Raw genomic sequence first — 18,802 nt, forward strand, 5'->3', positions numbered from 1 at the left:
ATCAAAGATTCATGTGAAGGTATTTGTCAACATTTGTTAAGGAAATACATATATGTCGGAGATGAAAGAACACCGGAGCCTTCGGAATTTTGGATAATCCCGCAACATTGTAACCTAGAGTTTACTATAGCTGTAATTAAACAATTCTAGTTATTCAATCCGATTGTAATTGTTCGAGAGTTGTGATAATGAGCTTGGGCTCGAGGCGACAGCCAGTCGCCGAACGTAGCCGCGGTCACGGGATGAACGCCTTGTCTAACAAAGGCATGGAGTAATTCTATAGCTCTCCTTAAAAAGGAAATAGTTGTAACACTCGACAGTAAACATTCCAACGGTCTCTGTCCCGTAGCTCGCCACACGGAGACCCTATTCTTCGACTAAGATTGTTGCCAGATGTCGATGCGTCTCCGCAGTACATGTTCAGCTAGCCCGAGGGCCCCTTATAACTCTTAAGATTTAGCTAGCTAAAGTCCTTCAAACAGACAAACAGTCATTGTTCCGACTACGGGAAAATAGGGTAGACCCATTTTTCAACGAGCGGTGTCTCCCACTAGCAACTTTCCCCCGAGGGCGGCTAGCATCTTTTTCTAACCACCGATATGGAGATTGAACAATTAGCAGCAACGTCAATTCCCCTTACTTTCTGAACGAAGGCTTTCCTCGGCGAATCCAATGATCTCGTGTCCTTAGACACACCCCATCATAGTTTTCCTCTGTGGCATCATCGGGACGGAAATTCATTCTTTCTTGCGATCTCATCGACGAAAAGAGTAACCCCTTACGACCAATGAATATTACGCGTCCGACTTAGATTTTGTGAACACGTTCATCTATCATCCCGTCGACCGCGGATTCGTTATTGAACCTAAGATCATTGTCATTAGTTTCTCGAGTATCTAATTACCACGGTTACTTGTCCAGTTCTATGATAATCGTATTTGCACTAGTCGATGTCTTCTCTATTGCATAACGACACGTTTAATCCCAACGAAGATTCGTTTCACGCCCCTAACCCTAATTCTAATGTAAACCCGACATATATAAAAGAGATAGAAAATCTAACGATAGCAAGAGATAAAGAAGTATCAGAAGTGAAAAAAGCTGAGGGCAAAATGATCGAAGAAGGAACGAAACGAATTTAAAACTACAGTTGCTTATTGAAGTTATTATAGTATTAAATTAATCGATGAAGTAAGAGTAAAATTTGACGAATATATGGTCAATGCCACTTGAGGGAGACTAATAACAGATTCAATTCGATGAGATATGCAACGCTATAAATATGGGAAAAGCAGGAATCTTTAGCCCTCAGATTATCGATCAGGTACTGTTTATCGAAAATTATAAGAAAGCATTAGGACATCACCTTTGTAACAGCATTAGAAACGAAATACTAAAATTATCAATTCATTCTAGATATATCAAGGCTAACTGTATTCACTGTCAAAAGTAAAGTTTTCTTTAAAATAACCGTACTTTTGCTAACAGATTCGACGTGGGTTATAGTACGAGTATGCCCTATACCAATAAAAAGATGCCATGCATTTCTGGCACCAGTAGTTGAACATCCAATACTTTTTACACAACAATATACATACACGAACGTTGATAATGAATACCTCGATCAAAATTATAACATAATAATATGAATCACAATGTGCAAACAAACACAAATCATACACGATAAGAAATCCATTCACCATTGTGCGTCAGAAATCATCAACTTTAGCAGAAAGATAGATATTTGTAAATTTGCTGCTTACAAAATCGAAGACGTAACGTTTATTCCACTAATAGCCGAGAACTAATATATAGCCATATCACAAAAGAAATTGAAATTTATGTACTTTGCGACGTAATAGGCAGACCCTCTATAATTCAATCTCCAAATGAACAATGTAATTTAATATTTACCGATAGCATAATGAAAATAGGACAATCTAAAGTCAACGTAACGTTTCAGTATAAAATTAAAACGATTCCTTTGGGAATGGGAGTAATTTTTTGAGAAAAAGTTCCCGACAAAATGGCGGCTTGCGAAGTTTGGTTCTCGATACGTCATGTTTTTGTACGGTTTGGTATGTCTCCAGGCGCAGTGTTCGATGTCCACTCGCAACTTTGGCAAGAGGTCGCCACTTTATGGATCTCTTGTTTATTGGTAGATATGGAGTTTGCTCGTTGTGGGTTCCATCGTGGTTGAGCCGTTACATTGGATATTTTTTGTATTTCGGAAACTTTCTCGTGGTTTAAAATTATTTTAATTAATTTTATATAGTTACAGCTATCTACTCGCCAAATAGCGTGCTGGGAAAAAATCTGCAAGTATGGAAAAATTATTGTAGATCTTCGATACAGTCGGCCTGATACAATCGGCTGCCCGGAAGTTCCTGTATGATATTACATTTGTAAGGAGGGCAAGAGCGGTTTTCCGTGAATTTTTGGTGGATGGGAAATATTGTTGAGGATAAGACGTATATTAATAATAGATATATAGAAGCAGCTTCATATTGGCCGAAGTATGGCCTTAGATACTGCGAGCAATTTCTGTTCGGATCACAGTTATGTGCTGCATGAATTTAAAGGTTTAGTTGTGCCTGCGAGTAGGGGGCATTTTAGGTACTCGACGAAGGACATGGTGCCTGAGATGTTTGTTAATAACTTTGACGTCAGGAAGTTTAAGTTATTAGGAGCTCGGACAGGCGTGACGGAAAATCAGAATTCCCTGAACAGGATCAACGAGGAAACTTGTGAGATATCGCTCAAGTATGTTATTCCCCCTAGGCGGAGTAGGAAGCCGAATTATTGGTGGAACAATGAGATCACGCGGCTCCTGGGGGAGACCCTTACGAAGAGGATGGTAGCGCAGAGATCAAGACTAAGGAACGAGAAGTGTGCCGAACAGATGGGGTTGGTTACAAGAAGAGAGGAAAGAGCTTAGGCTTCGATCTTCAGGAGTAAGAGGCTGGCCTGATAAGAGTTCACGTGATTCGTGGGGCCTGCCATATAAGAGGGTCATAACTAGGCTGAGCACGAGTATGCCGAACGAGAATCTTGGGAGGGAGCAGGCTGTAAGCATCATTGCGAATCTCTTTTCATTAGAGGATACGAGTGTTTCGGATGAAGAGGAAATAGACGTCGATATAGACAGGGTCCCGGGGCCAACTATCAAGTTGATCTTTAGGCATAGAGCGCAGGATGTGCTTGCCATGATCAACTCTATATACGAGATCGGAAGATTACCAGCTAAATAGAAGGTGACCCGGTTGATCTTAGTAAACAAACCTGGAAAGGATCCAAGGCTTACTTCGTCATACCGACCAATCAGTATTATACCGGCGATTAGTAATATCTGAGAGAATACGTTTAAGTCGGCCATTGAAAAGGAATTGAGTTTGGATCCGTTTCACCGAAATCAATTCGGGTTTCGCAAGAGGAAAGGTACCATCGAAGCCATATCTTAGGTCAGCAAGTTTGCCGATACGGATAGGAAGAAGGGGCTAATTTGCTTAATGATGTGCATTGACGTTAAGAATGCCTTTAACACCTTGCAATGGGAGGTCATTTTTAAGGAGGCGCAGCGTAGGAGCCTCTCTTATAAATTGACGAGGGTTCTCGCGAACTACTTGAAGGATTGAGTCGTTGTTTTGGACAATCCCAGTGGGCTGATCAAGAGGAAAATTTTTGCAGCAGTTCCTCAGGTCTCATTGTGGAACTTAGTTTACGATGGCTTGTTGGCCATATTTGACAATCGTATCAATTTGAGAGCCATTGCGTTCGCAGACGACCTTGCTATTGTCACAGACGAAATTCGAGCAACTGTATATAACAAACCCAAATTCCGAACGCCTTATCGCGTGTGACCGTCCGGTCAGCACCCGTTCTCAGCCGCCTGAGTGGCATTCGATCACTCCAGCCGTTCTCCGAATTTTACACTAAGTATAAACAAAACCTTCTCCCACTCCAACGAATGGAAGAATATAAATGCTCCCTTCAAAATCATCCAGTCAGTCTAATAAAAAAATTCTTAACTAATCCAAGTATCGAAAGTGTATCATCGCGAACCGAAAAAATTGTATAAATTGAGTAAAAAATAAAAAGAACTTTATCTCCTTTTCGGAAATTAACAAGTTCCTTACTTTTTACCTTAATTTTACACGACACTATCGTGGTAGGCCTGAATAAAAAGGAAAGTGTGGAGAGTACTCTGAATCTTCACATGAGAACGATCATCAACTGGAGTGAGAATTAGAGTCTACAGATAGCAACGGAGAAGATTGAAATTTTATCATTGACGAGGATGAGAGTTCCTAAGATTTTTAATGTAACTCTTGCAGGAAAGTCGCTGGCCACACACGAAAGGGTGAAATGCTTAGGCGTGGTATTGGACACCAGGAGGAACTTTTATGAACACATAGAGGCAGTTTGTGCTAGAGTGGAAGATATTGTAGGGGCCATCAGAGGGCTGTTACCGAATGTAAATGGTGTAAATTCGCACGTTCGTGAGGAGACGCGATCTCGAAGAAGCGCGCCAACGGGAGTCGTAAATTCCCGTTACGATTGACTAATCAACGCCACGAATCGTTCGATCCCTTATTTCTTGTGGGATAATAAGGGTAGTTAACTTGAATATAACGCTGCTGTTAACAGGTATTATATTTTTCCACAATTCAACAACTTCGGTGTAATACAAGTGAATGGTTGATATAAACTGACTACGAATGAGTACGACCTGAGACTCTGTTCGTTTTGTCGCGAATGATGATGTGTTTTATCGACTGACTGTATTCGTCTGACTTGAGTGGCTTCTTGATGAAGACTGACTTGAGCTGATCCTTGGTGAAGACTGACTTCAACTGCTGATGTCGTAGTAGAAGTAGTTGACTTGACTCTCCTGATGTCGCAGTAGAAGTAGTTGACTTGACTGATATCACAGGAGAAGTAGTTGCTGATCTATGGGTGTATACCCGGTCCAAGGATGTTGACTGTACGAAGGATGGGAAATCAGTGCTGTTCGGTGACAATGCTGTGGCAGAGGAAAGCTAAGGATGAGTGTGTCCCTTGAACGAAGAACGCGGATTCGTTATTCACACCTTTCGTCAATGAAGTGAGGGTAAACGTCCGCGATGCCGATTGGGTATGACCCATGCGAATGCAGAAGAAGATGAGGAAGTCTCCCACCAACGTGGGTCGGGGATGATTTCATTCCTGGGAAAAACTAGTCGTTTTCGGTGGACATGTGTTGGGTTTTCCCAGTCTACCTGCTTTTTCCATGATTTTTAAGAGCCTAATAAAATCAAGGACGTTTCCTAAATCCGGACATAAACCGAAAATACTTCTAGACAAATAGTGTAATATCGGAAAATTAAGATAGAATTTATTTTCCCGATTACTTACAATTTATTAATATTAAATTGAATATACAAATATAAATTGGACAGAAAACGATATTTATTTAACGGAAACTAAATACAATACTCGTATCTATATCAAATAACTTTACAGTTATTTGACCACCCTCGTCACAACGAATCTAACACACACACACTCTCTCTCTAACAAATCTATCAATTTTCACGACTCTACTCTTCGACGACTCGATTACCTCTAACGACTTTACTCTTCAACGACTCAATTAGCTCTGATTCTCGCAAACACGCACACTTTTCGATTCGCCTTGGATAGCGAAACCGTCCTTCTTCTAACGTTATCTATTGTTTCCCTCATACCTATGTAAGAACTACCAACTACGTGCCTTTAGTCACGTAGGCACTCTTAAATGTAAACGAACCACAGAAAGACGACGTACACGGTTTTTCTATTTTCAACTCATTTCTAATTGGAATTACTTTACGATATTACAATAGATTGCTTGGGAACATGTGGAAACAATTAAGCTAGAAGTTGATGTTTTATGGTGGGTCCTTGAGTTTATTGAGGGTCGGGAAGAAGGTAGGTCGGCCGCTGGCTGCCAGGTAACGTCGGCTGGGTGCAGATGCTCCATACGACGTAACAAATGGCCCCTCTAATGCCTGCAGGAAGCTGTACTACCAGGTATGGGAGTTGGTCACGCTATACGCCTCCGCAGTGTAGGTGGATGCGCTGGGAAAGACAAAGTTTGTGAAAGAACTCTCACAGAGCAGTGCCCTAATAAGTAATTCGACGGCCTACAGGACAGTCTCGAACGCGGCGCTGTACGTGCTGACGGGGACCATGCCCAATCATATCACGACGCGTGGTAAAGTATTTGAGGTCAAGGAATTAGTCCGACCTGACCTCGAGGATCCGGAGGTGATACTCGATCACCTCAAGCTGCATGAAGAGGAAGCTTTGGAGGAGTGCAGAACGGTATGGTCCAATTACATCACCAATAACTGGACGAGGAGGCTGATCGATTATGCAGCCACCTTTCGGAAGAGGAAGAGGAGTATCGACCACTTCACCATGCACATGTTGAATGGCATGGGATCTTCAACAATTACAGGGTCAGAATTAACAAAGAAACTGACAATAAGTGTTGGGATTGTAATTCGAGGCCAGATGACACCCAATATGTGTTATTAAGGTGTCCTAGATGGGCAGTTCAGCGCACCACGATTGAGAACATGTTGGGGGATATCTTCAATGCGAATAATGTAATCGCATTAGTCTCGGTTAACGACCATATCTGAGGAAAGTTCCGGGAATTTTGTGGGATGGTGATGAAATCCATGCAAGCACAGGAAATCGCAAATAATCGGGTCAGGAGAAGAGCAAATGTGACTGCAAGCAGCAATTATCGAAGAGAATAATGTGAGTTAACTGTACAAGGAGTTGATGCATCGAATGGTGTCTCGCCGAAGTAATGCTTATTTACTGGTGCCTGCGAGACTCACCACTCTACGAAGTATTAGGAAGAGGATGGGTTTTTGTGAATATGGCACTACCATCTGCCGCGTCTCACATAACCCGTTGACGCGGGTCACTGGGTATACGTAATGCATTTTCCCCTCCTCGCGCAAAAAAGGTTGGGTTAGGTTGGGCTAAGTTCAGTTTGACTTGAGACTTCGTTACGTGCGGACGTGTTTGCCACGAGCTTCCGTTATGGTTTTTTATAAAATTCAATTTTATAAAAATATTAGCTCTGTTTTGGTTGGGTCTGTTTGGCAGTGCTTGCTCTGCAAAAGTATTTTTCAATATTTTCAAATCACGGACGTTTTGATTAAATCCAATTAAATAATCACACGAGAAAGTAATACAATTTTATCAAACAATTTTGTACGGGACAATAGTTCTTGTTCGCCGGTTATAATTTTAGCGGTCGCGGTAATGTGGTCTTGCTTCATATTCTTTTGAACACTCTTTTTCGGTACTAGAGACAGTGCATCTCTCAAGAGGACAAAGCCTCTGCAGGAGCTCAAGAATGTAAGTAGTTTTACATATTGTATTTCAATTTGTTCTATTTATTATATTTTGTTTGAATTATTGTTAATTATACAATAAAAATGATTGATAATTTAAAAAGCTGTAAATGTCCTTTTTAATTGGAATAAAGTCTTAAAATCTTAACATTAAAGTACAATACAACTGTGTGATACGTATCAAAAATCAGTGAATGTTTTATTCTCAAACTTTTATATTAGAGTTTCAATTTATATATGTCGGATTTACATTAGAATTAGGGTTAGGGGCGTGAAACGAATCTTCATTTGGATTACACATTGTCGTTATGCAATAGGAAAGACATTAACTAGTGCAAATGCGATTACTATAGAATTGGACAAGTAACCGTGGTAATTAGATACCCGAAAAACTAATGACAATCATCCTAGGTCCAATAACGAATCCGCAGTCGACGGGATGATAGATGAACGTGCTCACAAAATCTAAGTGGGACGCGTAATATTCACTGATCGTAAGGGGTTACTCTTTCCGTCGACGAGATCGCAAGAGAACGAATTTCCGACCCGATGATGCCACAGAGGAAAACTATAATGGGGTGTGTCAAAGGACACGAGATCATCGGATTCGTCGAGGATAGCCTTCGTTCAGAAAGTAAGGGAAATTGGCGTTGCTGCTAATTGATCAATCTCCATATCGGTGGTTAGAAAAAGATGCTAGCCGCCCTCGAGGGAAAGTTGCTAGTGGGAGACGCCGCTCGTTGAAAAATAGGCCTCCCCTATTTTCCCGTAGTTGGGACAAAGACTGTTTGTCTGTTTGAAGGACTTTAGTTGGCTAAATCTTAAGATTTATAACGGGCCCTCGGGCTAGCTGAACATGTACTGCGGAGACGCATCGACATCTGGGAATCATCTTACTCGATGAATAGGGTCTGCGTGTGGCGAGCTACGGGACAGAGACCGTTGGAATGTTTACTGTGCCACCTTAGATCAGGATCCATGGGGCAGGCCGTATCGTGTAGTGAGGGAGAAGATGATCTGGTCGGCGCCAATGGATCCCCTTGGAAGAGATAGAGTGGAGGTAATCCTGTATGAGCTCTTTGAGGTGGTGAGGTTATTGGCGGAGCAAAGACCTAGTGTGCCCCTATAGTGCTCAACGGAATAAATACCCATGGAAAAATACCGGCGGTATGGAAGCAGGCTACGGTAGTACTAATACCCAAGCCTGGTAAAAATCTTATAATTTCATCGGCGTATAGGCGTAAGGTGTGGGAGCACACGCTGAAAATGCTAATCGAGAGAAGCGTTGGTCAGGATCCCTTTCATAGGGACCAGTATGGCTTCAGGAGAAGGAGGGGGGCTCTTGAAGCCCTGGATAGGACGGTCGCAGTTGCTGAAGAGTGCAGAAGGAAGGGCCTGGTGTGTGCTCTGGTCGCCCTTGATGTGAAGAACGCCTTCAACACTCTAAGGTGGGAGAGGATAATGGAGGAGGTTCGAAGGAGACGGCTACCGGGACGGCTACAGGAGTTAGTATATATATATCTATATATATATGTATATATATGTATATATATCTATATATATCTATAATCTATAACTTGCTACTTGTCAATTTACTAATATCGTTCGTTGGATTTTGTGTCTTGTCAAGTTATTGTGCAAGAGGGTCTAGCTGTCCTGATGCGTGTAAACCATGGTGGATGAGATGGACTACGTATATAATGGAGTAACATACATATTATGATAACATAAATTTGCGAACATGAAAGATATTCCGACAAGTTAAAGAACTCCGCAATTCGTTATGTCTGGAAGCGATTATATCCTCCATTTAACTTTGAAAAACTATTTTCTGGTCACGAGCGACATTGAGCGAATAAAGTATAAAGCGTGGTTAGGAAACTGGAAAATTAATAAGGTAGAAACTTGTAATTTAGAAATAAAGATACCTTAAAATTCTTTAAAAATGGTTCTTACGTTAAATGCCTTAGTAAATTTATGAATTTGTGTTGCAAATATATCCATAAGCAAATACTCTCTGTTACTCAATTGAAAATTTTATACACCATCATATTTTGAGATATAACATTTTTTAAGTGTTGTAAATAAAGATATGGAACATAAATAGTATTGAAAAATTCGCTTATTAAAAAGGATTTTTAAATTGATTCAAACAAAATGACAAATGCTATATGGCATCCATCCAATTAACATGTACAAAGTGGACATAGAATGTTTCCCCATTAAAAAAAATAGGAAGAAAATATGGAACAAAATTTTTTCGTCCCAGGCTTAGTTTTGGAGAAAATCGAGTTTGAAAATCTATTACGTACGTATGCAATCGCTGCTAAGAAACGATTCACTGCACAACGTATAACGCACGGTTGAAATGAGAAAAGAGAAAACGAATTAGAAACACACCTAAGATGCAAGTAAGCAGATAATCAATACTTCTTATCCAATGGTAGAGATACTGTTATGTCGCGTGAGACATCTGCACTCCACCCCTCGTTGCCTGGCAGCCAACGGTTTACGTACCGTCATTCCGACCCTCAATAAACCTATGGACCCATCATAAAACTTTAACTTTTTAACTTTATTGCTACAACACATGTTTTTATTTTAATCTGTTTGTCCTGAAAGACTTTCTAATTTTAGAAGAGTTTTCGGTTTATGGCTGGTTCCTAGAAAAGTCCTTAGGTTTATTATGCGCTCTTAAAAATTACGGAGACAGCGCATAGTTGCCTAACGGAAAAAGTGGATATTTATCTAACGGAAAAGCCGGTTTCTCCCATGAACAATGACACCTATTTGCAACGTTGGTAGGAGGTTTCCTCCTCCTATCATCATTCATTAACGTGGGTCATAACCTATGGACATTTTGGAACGTTACCCTCACTTTCCTGACGAAAAGTATGAACAACGAAACCGCCTTCTTCGTTCAAAGGGCACACCCATGCCGTGCTTTCCTCTGTAATAACATAAGAGCGAATAGTCAGTTAAAACCAGCTCGAGTTAAAACACAGTTCAGGCAACAGCAAGAGTCAGAAGTCAAGTCGCAGAATCCACATGTCGAAGACAGTCAATCGACAGAAGATACGTCATCACAGTCGTCAACACGAACCGAGTCTCAGGTACTTATTCGTAGTTTGTCATTCCATATACGTAATCTTGTATCACATTGAAGTTGTTGGATAAGTCAAAATATATAATAACCTGTTAATAGCAGCGTTATATTCACTCAACCACCCTTATTATCCCAAAAGAAATAAGGGATCGAACGATTCGTGGCGTCGGAAACGGAAATTTACGACTCCTGTTGGCGCGCTTCTTTGAGATCGCGTCTCCCCGCGAACGGTCAAAAGTTCAATAAGTTTACTTTAAGTTTACTTTCGGATAATGAAGTTGTAAATTGAAATATCAGATGGGGTTGCATCTATCGATCTAGCCACAACAGGGGTAATTATTAGTTTGAAGAGGTCGTAAAACAGAAGCATATTAAATTTCAGTTTGCAAACGACATTTACGAATTGATATTTAAAACTTAATATTCTTTTCCTGTTCTTATTCAACGTGGTTCGTAACAGTTAGACATCGAATAATATCCAGCGCATGGGAATCCCGTGTTAATATCGAATATATTGGAAAAATTACATCTCGTATGTATCCATTTGATATGTATTATTCGTCCCCTTGGTGCCAACAAATGTTCATATCTTCGAGTCTGCACAATATTCTCGAACGAGAAAAGGACTTTGAAATACGAGTAGAATACATTCTGCACATTCGAAATATTTTTCATCACGAACCCAAGATCCTCACAAAGTGGAATTGATAGGTTGCCAAGGAAATGGCAAATTGTCATAGAAATTAATAACGTACGTTTCTTAGGTTGTGATACTTCATAGACATAAAGGACATACAGGGTATATGTATACTTATCCAAATGTAAGTATGTAATAGTAAAGTCGGAAATTATTTATGATCCCACTTTATGCGTATATCTATTATTATGTGCAGAGATTTGTAATAAAAAAAGATTATTGTATAATATTTTATGTACCGTAATGTAATCGAAAGAATTGCTAATTTACGATATTTAGTCTGTGCTGAAAATAACATGTTAAATGTGCGACGAAAGAAGACGCTGGAAAAAACGGGCTTTGTATGTTCATGGATTACATGGTGATTTCATAGGATTCAAAGAAACGTATATTATATAACATACTTGTTTGCGATTAAAGAAAAACGAGTTTAATCTTTTTGTAACACGATCATTTGAGATCACGAAGCAAAGTAAAATGTCATGGTTGGAATTAGCACATCAAAGGAATCGTGGTAAAACAGTTTGTAATTTTTCAAGCAACATATCCAAATTATAATTTTGAACGATTCTTGCTTAGGGAAAAATGTTGTTTTGATTCCTTTGAATCCTTTCCTTTGAATTCCTTTGAATTCCTTTGAATACCTTTGAAGCCTACAGTATCATCCTAAAAAGGAAGTAAAATGCTGTTATTCTGCCAAAAAATAAAAATAAGTCTTCGAATATTTTGTATTTATGAGTCACTCCGGATGGTAAAACTGCAAGTGCGTGTTCTCTATTAAGAAATCTTCATTTCTTGCATACATCGTTTACCATTTCAACTGCTCATTTTGCTTCAGACCTAACGGAAATGTTTCGACTTATTCCCCAATCAAATTACTATCGTGATTTTCTCGGCTTTTATCCCTTCTGGCGGACGGAAAGAATTCACGGACAAGTCGCGGTTGTTATGGAAATTTTTAAATACCGTGACCACGAGGATATTATTATTTGTGCCGGTACCTAACGAACCGTCTCGAAAAACCTCTAGCCCGAACAAGGGGCTCGTTTCATCACTTGCATTGGCATTTTTGTCGCATGTCAGCCGAGGAAGCAGTTTTGCATGATAACGACCGTCCCTTCAGTAGGACACGGTTACCATGATAATCCATAGGAATCGCGTTGTAAAGTAACGTCAATAAATCGGCTCATTAACGTGTATTGTCGTTGTAGAATGTAAACTCGAGCCGCATTGTCACGCTAATGTTGTTAACGAGTGTTAACCGAAGGACGTCTCCAACCATTCATGGTTACAATGAACGAATGACCACGAATTTACGTACGTTCCTCCATTAGCCGCTTTGAATCCCTGGCTCATGGCCATGTCATTCTAGTTGTAAAATCTCTAACAGGAGAAACACACGAGACGTGTCAGGTGTTGAATTGAATAAACCTTTTTTTGTTTTATGGTGAGACTTCAAAATTAAATGGTTTCATTGGCACCATGTTAGACCGAATAGATCGAGATTTAGGATTGAATATCGATAAACATTTCGCGATTCATACTTATCAGTATCTTGAAACATGTCTTTGTATTCATTCATAAATCGGCCGCGAATATTTATGCAAGTTCATATTTTTTATAATTGTCTCACTTACCAAATAACGATATTTTGGATATTTTTCATGTTTCTGTACATGACGTGTATTCTTTGTATTTTTGCACCTAGAAATTTTATGTAAACGCGCGATAATTCACACTCTGTTCGATGAAGCAGAACACTTTGCTAGATGGCCTGAGACTTTTATGCGATTCTATACGCAAGTCCTCTCATCCTCTCACCCCATTTGTACGGTTATCCGCGTGTCGCGGTACGCCGAAGTCTACTCGCGTTCCCTACTAGCACACCGCGCTTGTTCACCAGCAGGTTGTTCGAACCGGAAGCTAGCAGGAATCGGTCGGCATCGTTGGCGAACCCCCGCCGATGGCGACCGAGCTACGCGAGTTGTCCGGTCGGCTACGAAAAATAAATGAGGCTAATGGAAATTCATCGAACCGGGACGCGTTTTGCGATCTTCCGAGCTGTTTTGCGATCTTCCGAGCTGTTTTGCGATCTTCCGAGCTGTTTTGCGATCTTCCGAGCTGTTTTGCGCGTCCTGATAGGCGTACCTCGTTAGGCTGGGAAAAGAACACCCGGCTAACAGCGTTGCTGTTTCAGAGAGATATCAGGTGGTGGGAGTTCTCTAGGGATTATGGGCGGCCGAATGGGACGGAGAACATTGGCTCTTTGGTGAAAAAGTTTCGAGAGAAATCGAGCCATTGCGCGCGCGACCTGAAGGCGCTCAATGTTTGACCAGTGATTTGGGTTAACGAGGAACACTTGCCAAGTGAATCGAGTGGTCGAGTAATGGCGAATGGGTCATTGGTTCCGAACGAAAGCATTGTTCTTGATCACGTGGAACTATTTTTCGTGACAGGTTTTAGAGTGCTCTTTAATGCAATACAGTGCAATATAATGCAATAATGCAATTTGGATGTAATGTATTCTCTTCGGGTCGAGTTTGTAATTAATTTGCCTGAATTTTCGTGTGTCTTTAAATACGATGGTTATATAACTCGTAGAAGTACTAATTCTCTCATTGTCGATAGTTAATTTTTTCGATATACACGTGTATCATCTTTTTGGATACAGTTAATGATTTGTTGTAATCTATATCTGGTGAAATGTATTCGCACACGTGTCATTATTTCTTTTACAAATTCGGTATTTAAGACATTGTACAAATATTATTGAAATAGATATGAATTAGAATTAGTTTTTTAATTAAGTATCCTGAAAATTATATTACGTATAATCTTATACACAAATAATCTTATATATAATCTTATATTACGCATAAATACTGTGAGAACGAAATACTCCATCCTCCCGTATCCCTCGAACATTCCGCAAATATTATATTTCTCTTTGGAACTCCATCGATCCGGTTTATTGGATCGGAAGAGGTCAAGGGTTACACAAAGGACGAGGGACAGCGAGCATCGACAAGCATCGGTCGGTAAAATGGAGCAGCAGTTTGCTTCCGGTTAGCAGCAAACGTTGATCCAAGTTTAACGATGAATCCAAACGAGTCGACCGATCGACTCGTCCTTTTCTTTTCTCTCGTCTGTCCTATCGCTCCTTTCCCTTTTCCACTCTTTCCACGACGATTCGCCTCGGTGTTGACCTCCCGTGGCGTGTTCGCACGGTGAACTACGGCTTCTAGGTCTGCACGGCGTTGTTGATTACGATACCTACGCCTTCGCTCGTAGAGCGCAAACTCGTCCGCCTCTAGGCTAGGTCAGTACCATAAACGGCTCACTGACATGCATTCGCGTGAGCCGCGTGTTGCCAAGCGCTGGTGACACTGAACAAGTTGCAAACCAACGCAAGAAAGGGGAGAGGAGAGCCACTGACCTGTGACACCGATTCTGTCAGAATGCTTATCGTTAGAGAATGGTAGACCGAGGTTCGACTGTAAGTCGAACGGTGAGGCAAATGTTTACGATTCTGGATGGGATTCTGATATGGGGATCGGTTTAGGGATCCTGTGTTTCGGAGGATGCCACGGTTGACAATTTTCGGCTGGACCACGAAGATTTTAGACGAGGGTCGTATAGATTGTAATGTGGACACGGAGAATTTGGATGTAAGTAGAGGCTGAATAATTGACTGGTTTTGGAGAGAATATTCGGATTCGTGAATGGTAGATATTTCCTGAGAATCATAGAATCTGAGTTTGGAGAATTTAGTTTCGCATTAAAGTCTGACTTTGAAGAATTTTATTCAGCTTTCTAGATTTTCTTTATCTAGATTTCATAGAAAATAATCAGGAGATATTTTTTTATAAAATGCAAGAGATTGTTACCAAATAATGTAGCTAAAGAATAAGGTAAAATAGGTTCGAAAGATGGAATAACAGTATAAAAAGGATCAAAGTATACAAAATACGGTAGCATGACTACTACTAAAAAGAAAAAAAATAACATTCAGTCTTATAAATAAAAGTCGGGGCATAAATAAAACTACGAATAAAGAATTGTCGTATGATTATTCGTTTTACATTCTTTGTCCCAGAAGGAGAAACCACGGGGGCACCACAAATTTATTACAGAGCACCACAAATTGCAGATTATAAGGTTATAATGTGAAATTACGAGCGTATAAATGCTCTCATTCTAGCAGTGTCAATTTACTAACATCAATAAAGCTTTACACATTAATTTTACAAATTACAAACCATCTTATTGTTCTATTTGCTGTAAAACAGCATAATTGTGCAATAGAAATCTATAACTTGGATACAATTTATCGATCCGTGAATAATATTAGTTATTGTATAAGAGAGTCCACCATTTCATTATAATCCAAACAAACAAGGATGCTGACATGCTCAGATTCAATATACATAAATAAACAATTATGCTTTCCGTATAAATTAACAAGGAAAGTATACAATACTTTGGCATTTATTTTTACAATATATATGTCGGAGATGAAAGAACACCGGAGCCTTTGGAATTTTGGATAATCCCGCAACATTCTAACCTAGAGTCTACTATAGCTGTAATTAAACAATTGTAGTTATTCAATCCGATTGTAATTGTTCGAAAGTTATGATAATGAGCATGGGCTCGAGGCGACAGCCAGTCGCCGCACGTAGCCGCGGTCACGGGATGAACGCCTTGTCTAACAGAGGCATGGAATAATTCTATAGCTCTCCTTGAAAAGGAAATAGTTGTAACACTCGACAGAAAACATTCCAACGGTCTCTGTCCCGTAGCTCGCCACACGCAGACCCTATTCATCGAGTAAGATGATTCCCAGATGTCGATGCGTCTCCGCAGTACATGTTCAGCTAGCCCGAGGGCCCGTTATAAATCTTAAGATTTAGCCAACTAAAGTCCTTCAAACAGACAAACAGTCATTGTTCCGACTACGGGAAAATAGGAGAGACCTATTTTTCAACGAGCGGCGTCTCCCACTAGCAACTTTCCCTCGAGGGCGGCTAGCATCTTTTTCTAACCACCGATATGGAGATTGACCAATTAGCAGCAACGTCAAATTCCCTCGCCTTCTGAACGAAGGCTATCCTCGACGAATCCGATGATCTCGTGTCCTCAGACACATCCCATCATAGCTTTCCTCTGCAGCATCACCGCGATGGAGAGTCATTCTCTCGTGAGGTCGTATTTGCGAGTTACTTAGTGTCTGTACGCTCGGTGGGTATTGCACGTTTTCGTAAAGAGTCTTAGATTTTTGTGAGCACGTACATCTGTCATCCCGTTGACCGCGGATTCGTTATTGAACCTAAGACCAACATCACTAGTATCGCGAGTGTCCAACCGCGGCGGTTGATTGTCGAGTCGGTAGTATCCATACTCGTGTTAACAGACCGTATCTTCGTTATAACACAATGATGGCCAACTCCAAGGGAAGCCTATCAAACGCCCACAACCCAGTTCCTGACTCTTCTCCGACAAATATATACACTTCATTAATTTCGTACTAGCTCTGTCAATATCGCTTGTTATGATAATTGCTTATCAGGTTATATTTATCTTTACATATAAACATTATTTATTTACATTATTTATTTACATTACCTATTCCCGGCACTATGCAAATCGGAATATATAACTGCCCTTAGCTACACTTGTACAACAAAATTTAACTAGGACGTTACCCCACGTCGAGTGTCGTATTGTAGGTGATTTCGTCCCTGTCACATTCTTCGACCTCCATTTGCAGCGGTCTGTGTCCAATAATAAATAAACAATTTAAGATCTCTTTGACCTTGTCAATCGGCACGTCATTCGGAAGACCTTTCTTGTTGCATCTACTCATGATTGTGCGATACGGTTTTCCCCATGGGTCCATTTCTAAGATCTCGCAGAATCCGGCCCAAGCTCTCTTTTTGCTACCAGCTATTTCTTTCTTCAACTGACTCCTTATCTCCTTATAGGCGCTGATAGGAACATCAATCCCGCTGGCCACCTTCTTCCTCGCTCTAGTTACTCTTCTTAAAACTTTATGAGCTTTATGAGTCTCATTCCACCAATGTTTGCTGTACTTCCTATTCGCAGTACAGATCACCTTCTTCAGCATCTTGTCACATGATTCCACCATACATTTCTGTAAAAGCTCTGCTATGTCCGCGTCGTCCGTGGTATTAAAATTCTCTACGTTAGCGATCTCATCAAATTTCGTTAAAAATATGTCGGGTGCAAGACTCTTCGTCACATATTTAAAAAATTTGGTTCGATCACTTACGGTCCTCGTTTTAAAAGTATGAAATATATATAAGTGGATCGATGCTGTGAAAACATTTAAAACCTTACTCCTTACGTTGAGGTCGTTAACTTTGTTTGTTGCACTGATTATGTCAGGGCAACTCGTCCTTCCGTTCCTATAAAACGTATATTTATCGTCCAGCCTTATAGGGAACGCACTGTAATCGCACAGGGTTTCCATGAAAATTCTTCCTCGCTCATCTGTGGTTTCTCCTCCCCAGCAAGTGGACTCAGCGTTAAAGTCGCCAGCCACAATCAATTTCTTGTTTCTGTTTACACCATTCCTTATCTCCGATGCAAGCTTATTTATGTACATCATGTATTCCTCTATCTTGATTTTGGGGGTGCAATAACCACTGACACAGAGGATATCACCTACACCAGTACCCACTAGTCTGTCCTTCCTGTACAGAAGCGTTTCATCCGGTGCTCGACCATTGAATTGCGTGACCCAAATCGAAGCATCACCCTTATTATCATTATACCAGTAAGGTAGCTGCCTGTACGGTTCGGATATTATTGCCACATCCGGTGTAGCCTCGATCGCGCTTTGGCACATTAGATCCTGCGCCATCCTACATCTATATTCAAATTAATCTGGAGAATTTTTATCTCCTCCCTTGTCTACCTTGTCGTAACATTTTCCCGTAACTGGAGCATGCTAGGGACCCCGTCACATGGTCAAATCTAATACCTGTCTCCTTGCTGCATTTCGCACAGCACGATAAATGTGGACATCCTGCTATTGTGTGGTCTCTTCCTCCACACTTCCTGCATACCTCCTTTCCTGGGCTTACAGCCTTACACTTATTTGCAGTATGCTACCGACACCTTGTCTTGTAAAGGCGTCGCTCGTACCTTATCGCTCGTACCTTATCGCCAATAAGCTTGTTTATCTTATTACAGCGACTTTCATCTTGGCGCCAGCCCTCATTTCTATCAGATGTCCCCGGCTCTTGTTCTACGAATACCCGAGCTTTCCTTAAGAACATCCTTCGCCACCATGAGATCTTTACACACCTGTAGCCATTCCTTGCCCTCTCCTACTTTAATAAGGATGGCCTCCGGCCTTCTACGAACTCTCGGCATCTTCGGCCCTCGATTCTCGGTAGGCGGCGGCGGCGGTGGTCCGCGGTCCTCTTTGTCATTTTCTATCTTTTCTTTTATCCTTCGTTTCTCTCTCCTGCCCATTTGGATCGTCCACTCGTCTGCGGATTCGCAGGCTTCAGCATATCTGGTATCCATAGCACTCCTCTTCTTTGAACCGCATACCTCTGCATAAGAAGTATC

General features: G+C 40.8%; 1 protein-coding gene across 1 annotated transcript; it reads right to left on the reverse strand.

Annotated features, from left to right (window-relative positions):
* Window positions 1-16,901: 16,901 nt before the first annotated feature.
* Window positions 16,902-18,086, reverse strand: LOC117162573 (uncharacterized). The gene has a single exon (XM_033344423.1). The coding sequence runs from the start codon at window positions 18,084-18,086 to the stop codon at window positions 16,902-16,904; it is 1,185 nt and encodes a 394-aa protein (XP_033200314.1).
* Window positions 18,087-18,802: the final 716 nt, after the last annotated feature.

The sequence above is a fragment of the Bombus vancouverensis genome, chromosome 13 (genome assembly GCF_051014615.1).
Source record: "Bombus vancouverensis nearcticus chromosome 13, iyBomVanc1_principal, whole genome shotgun sequence".
Classification (NCBI taxonomy): Eukaryota; Metazoa; Arthropoda; class Insecta; order Hymenoptera; family Apidae; genus Bombus; species Bombus vancouverensis.

Coding starts and splice junctions, on each gene's coding strand:
- LOC117162573 (XM_033344423.1), bottom strand. CDS start 18,086: ATGGCGCAGGATCTAATGTGCCAAAGCGCGATCGAGGCTACACCGGAT.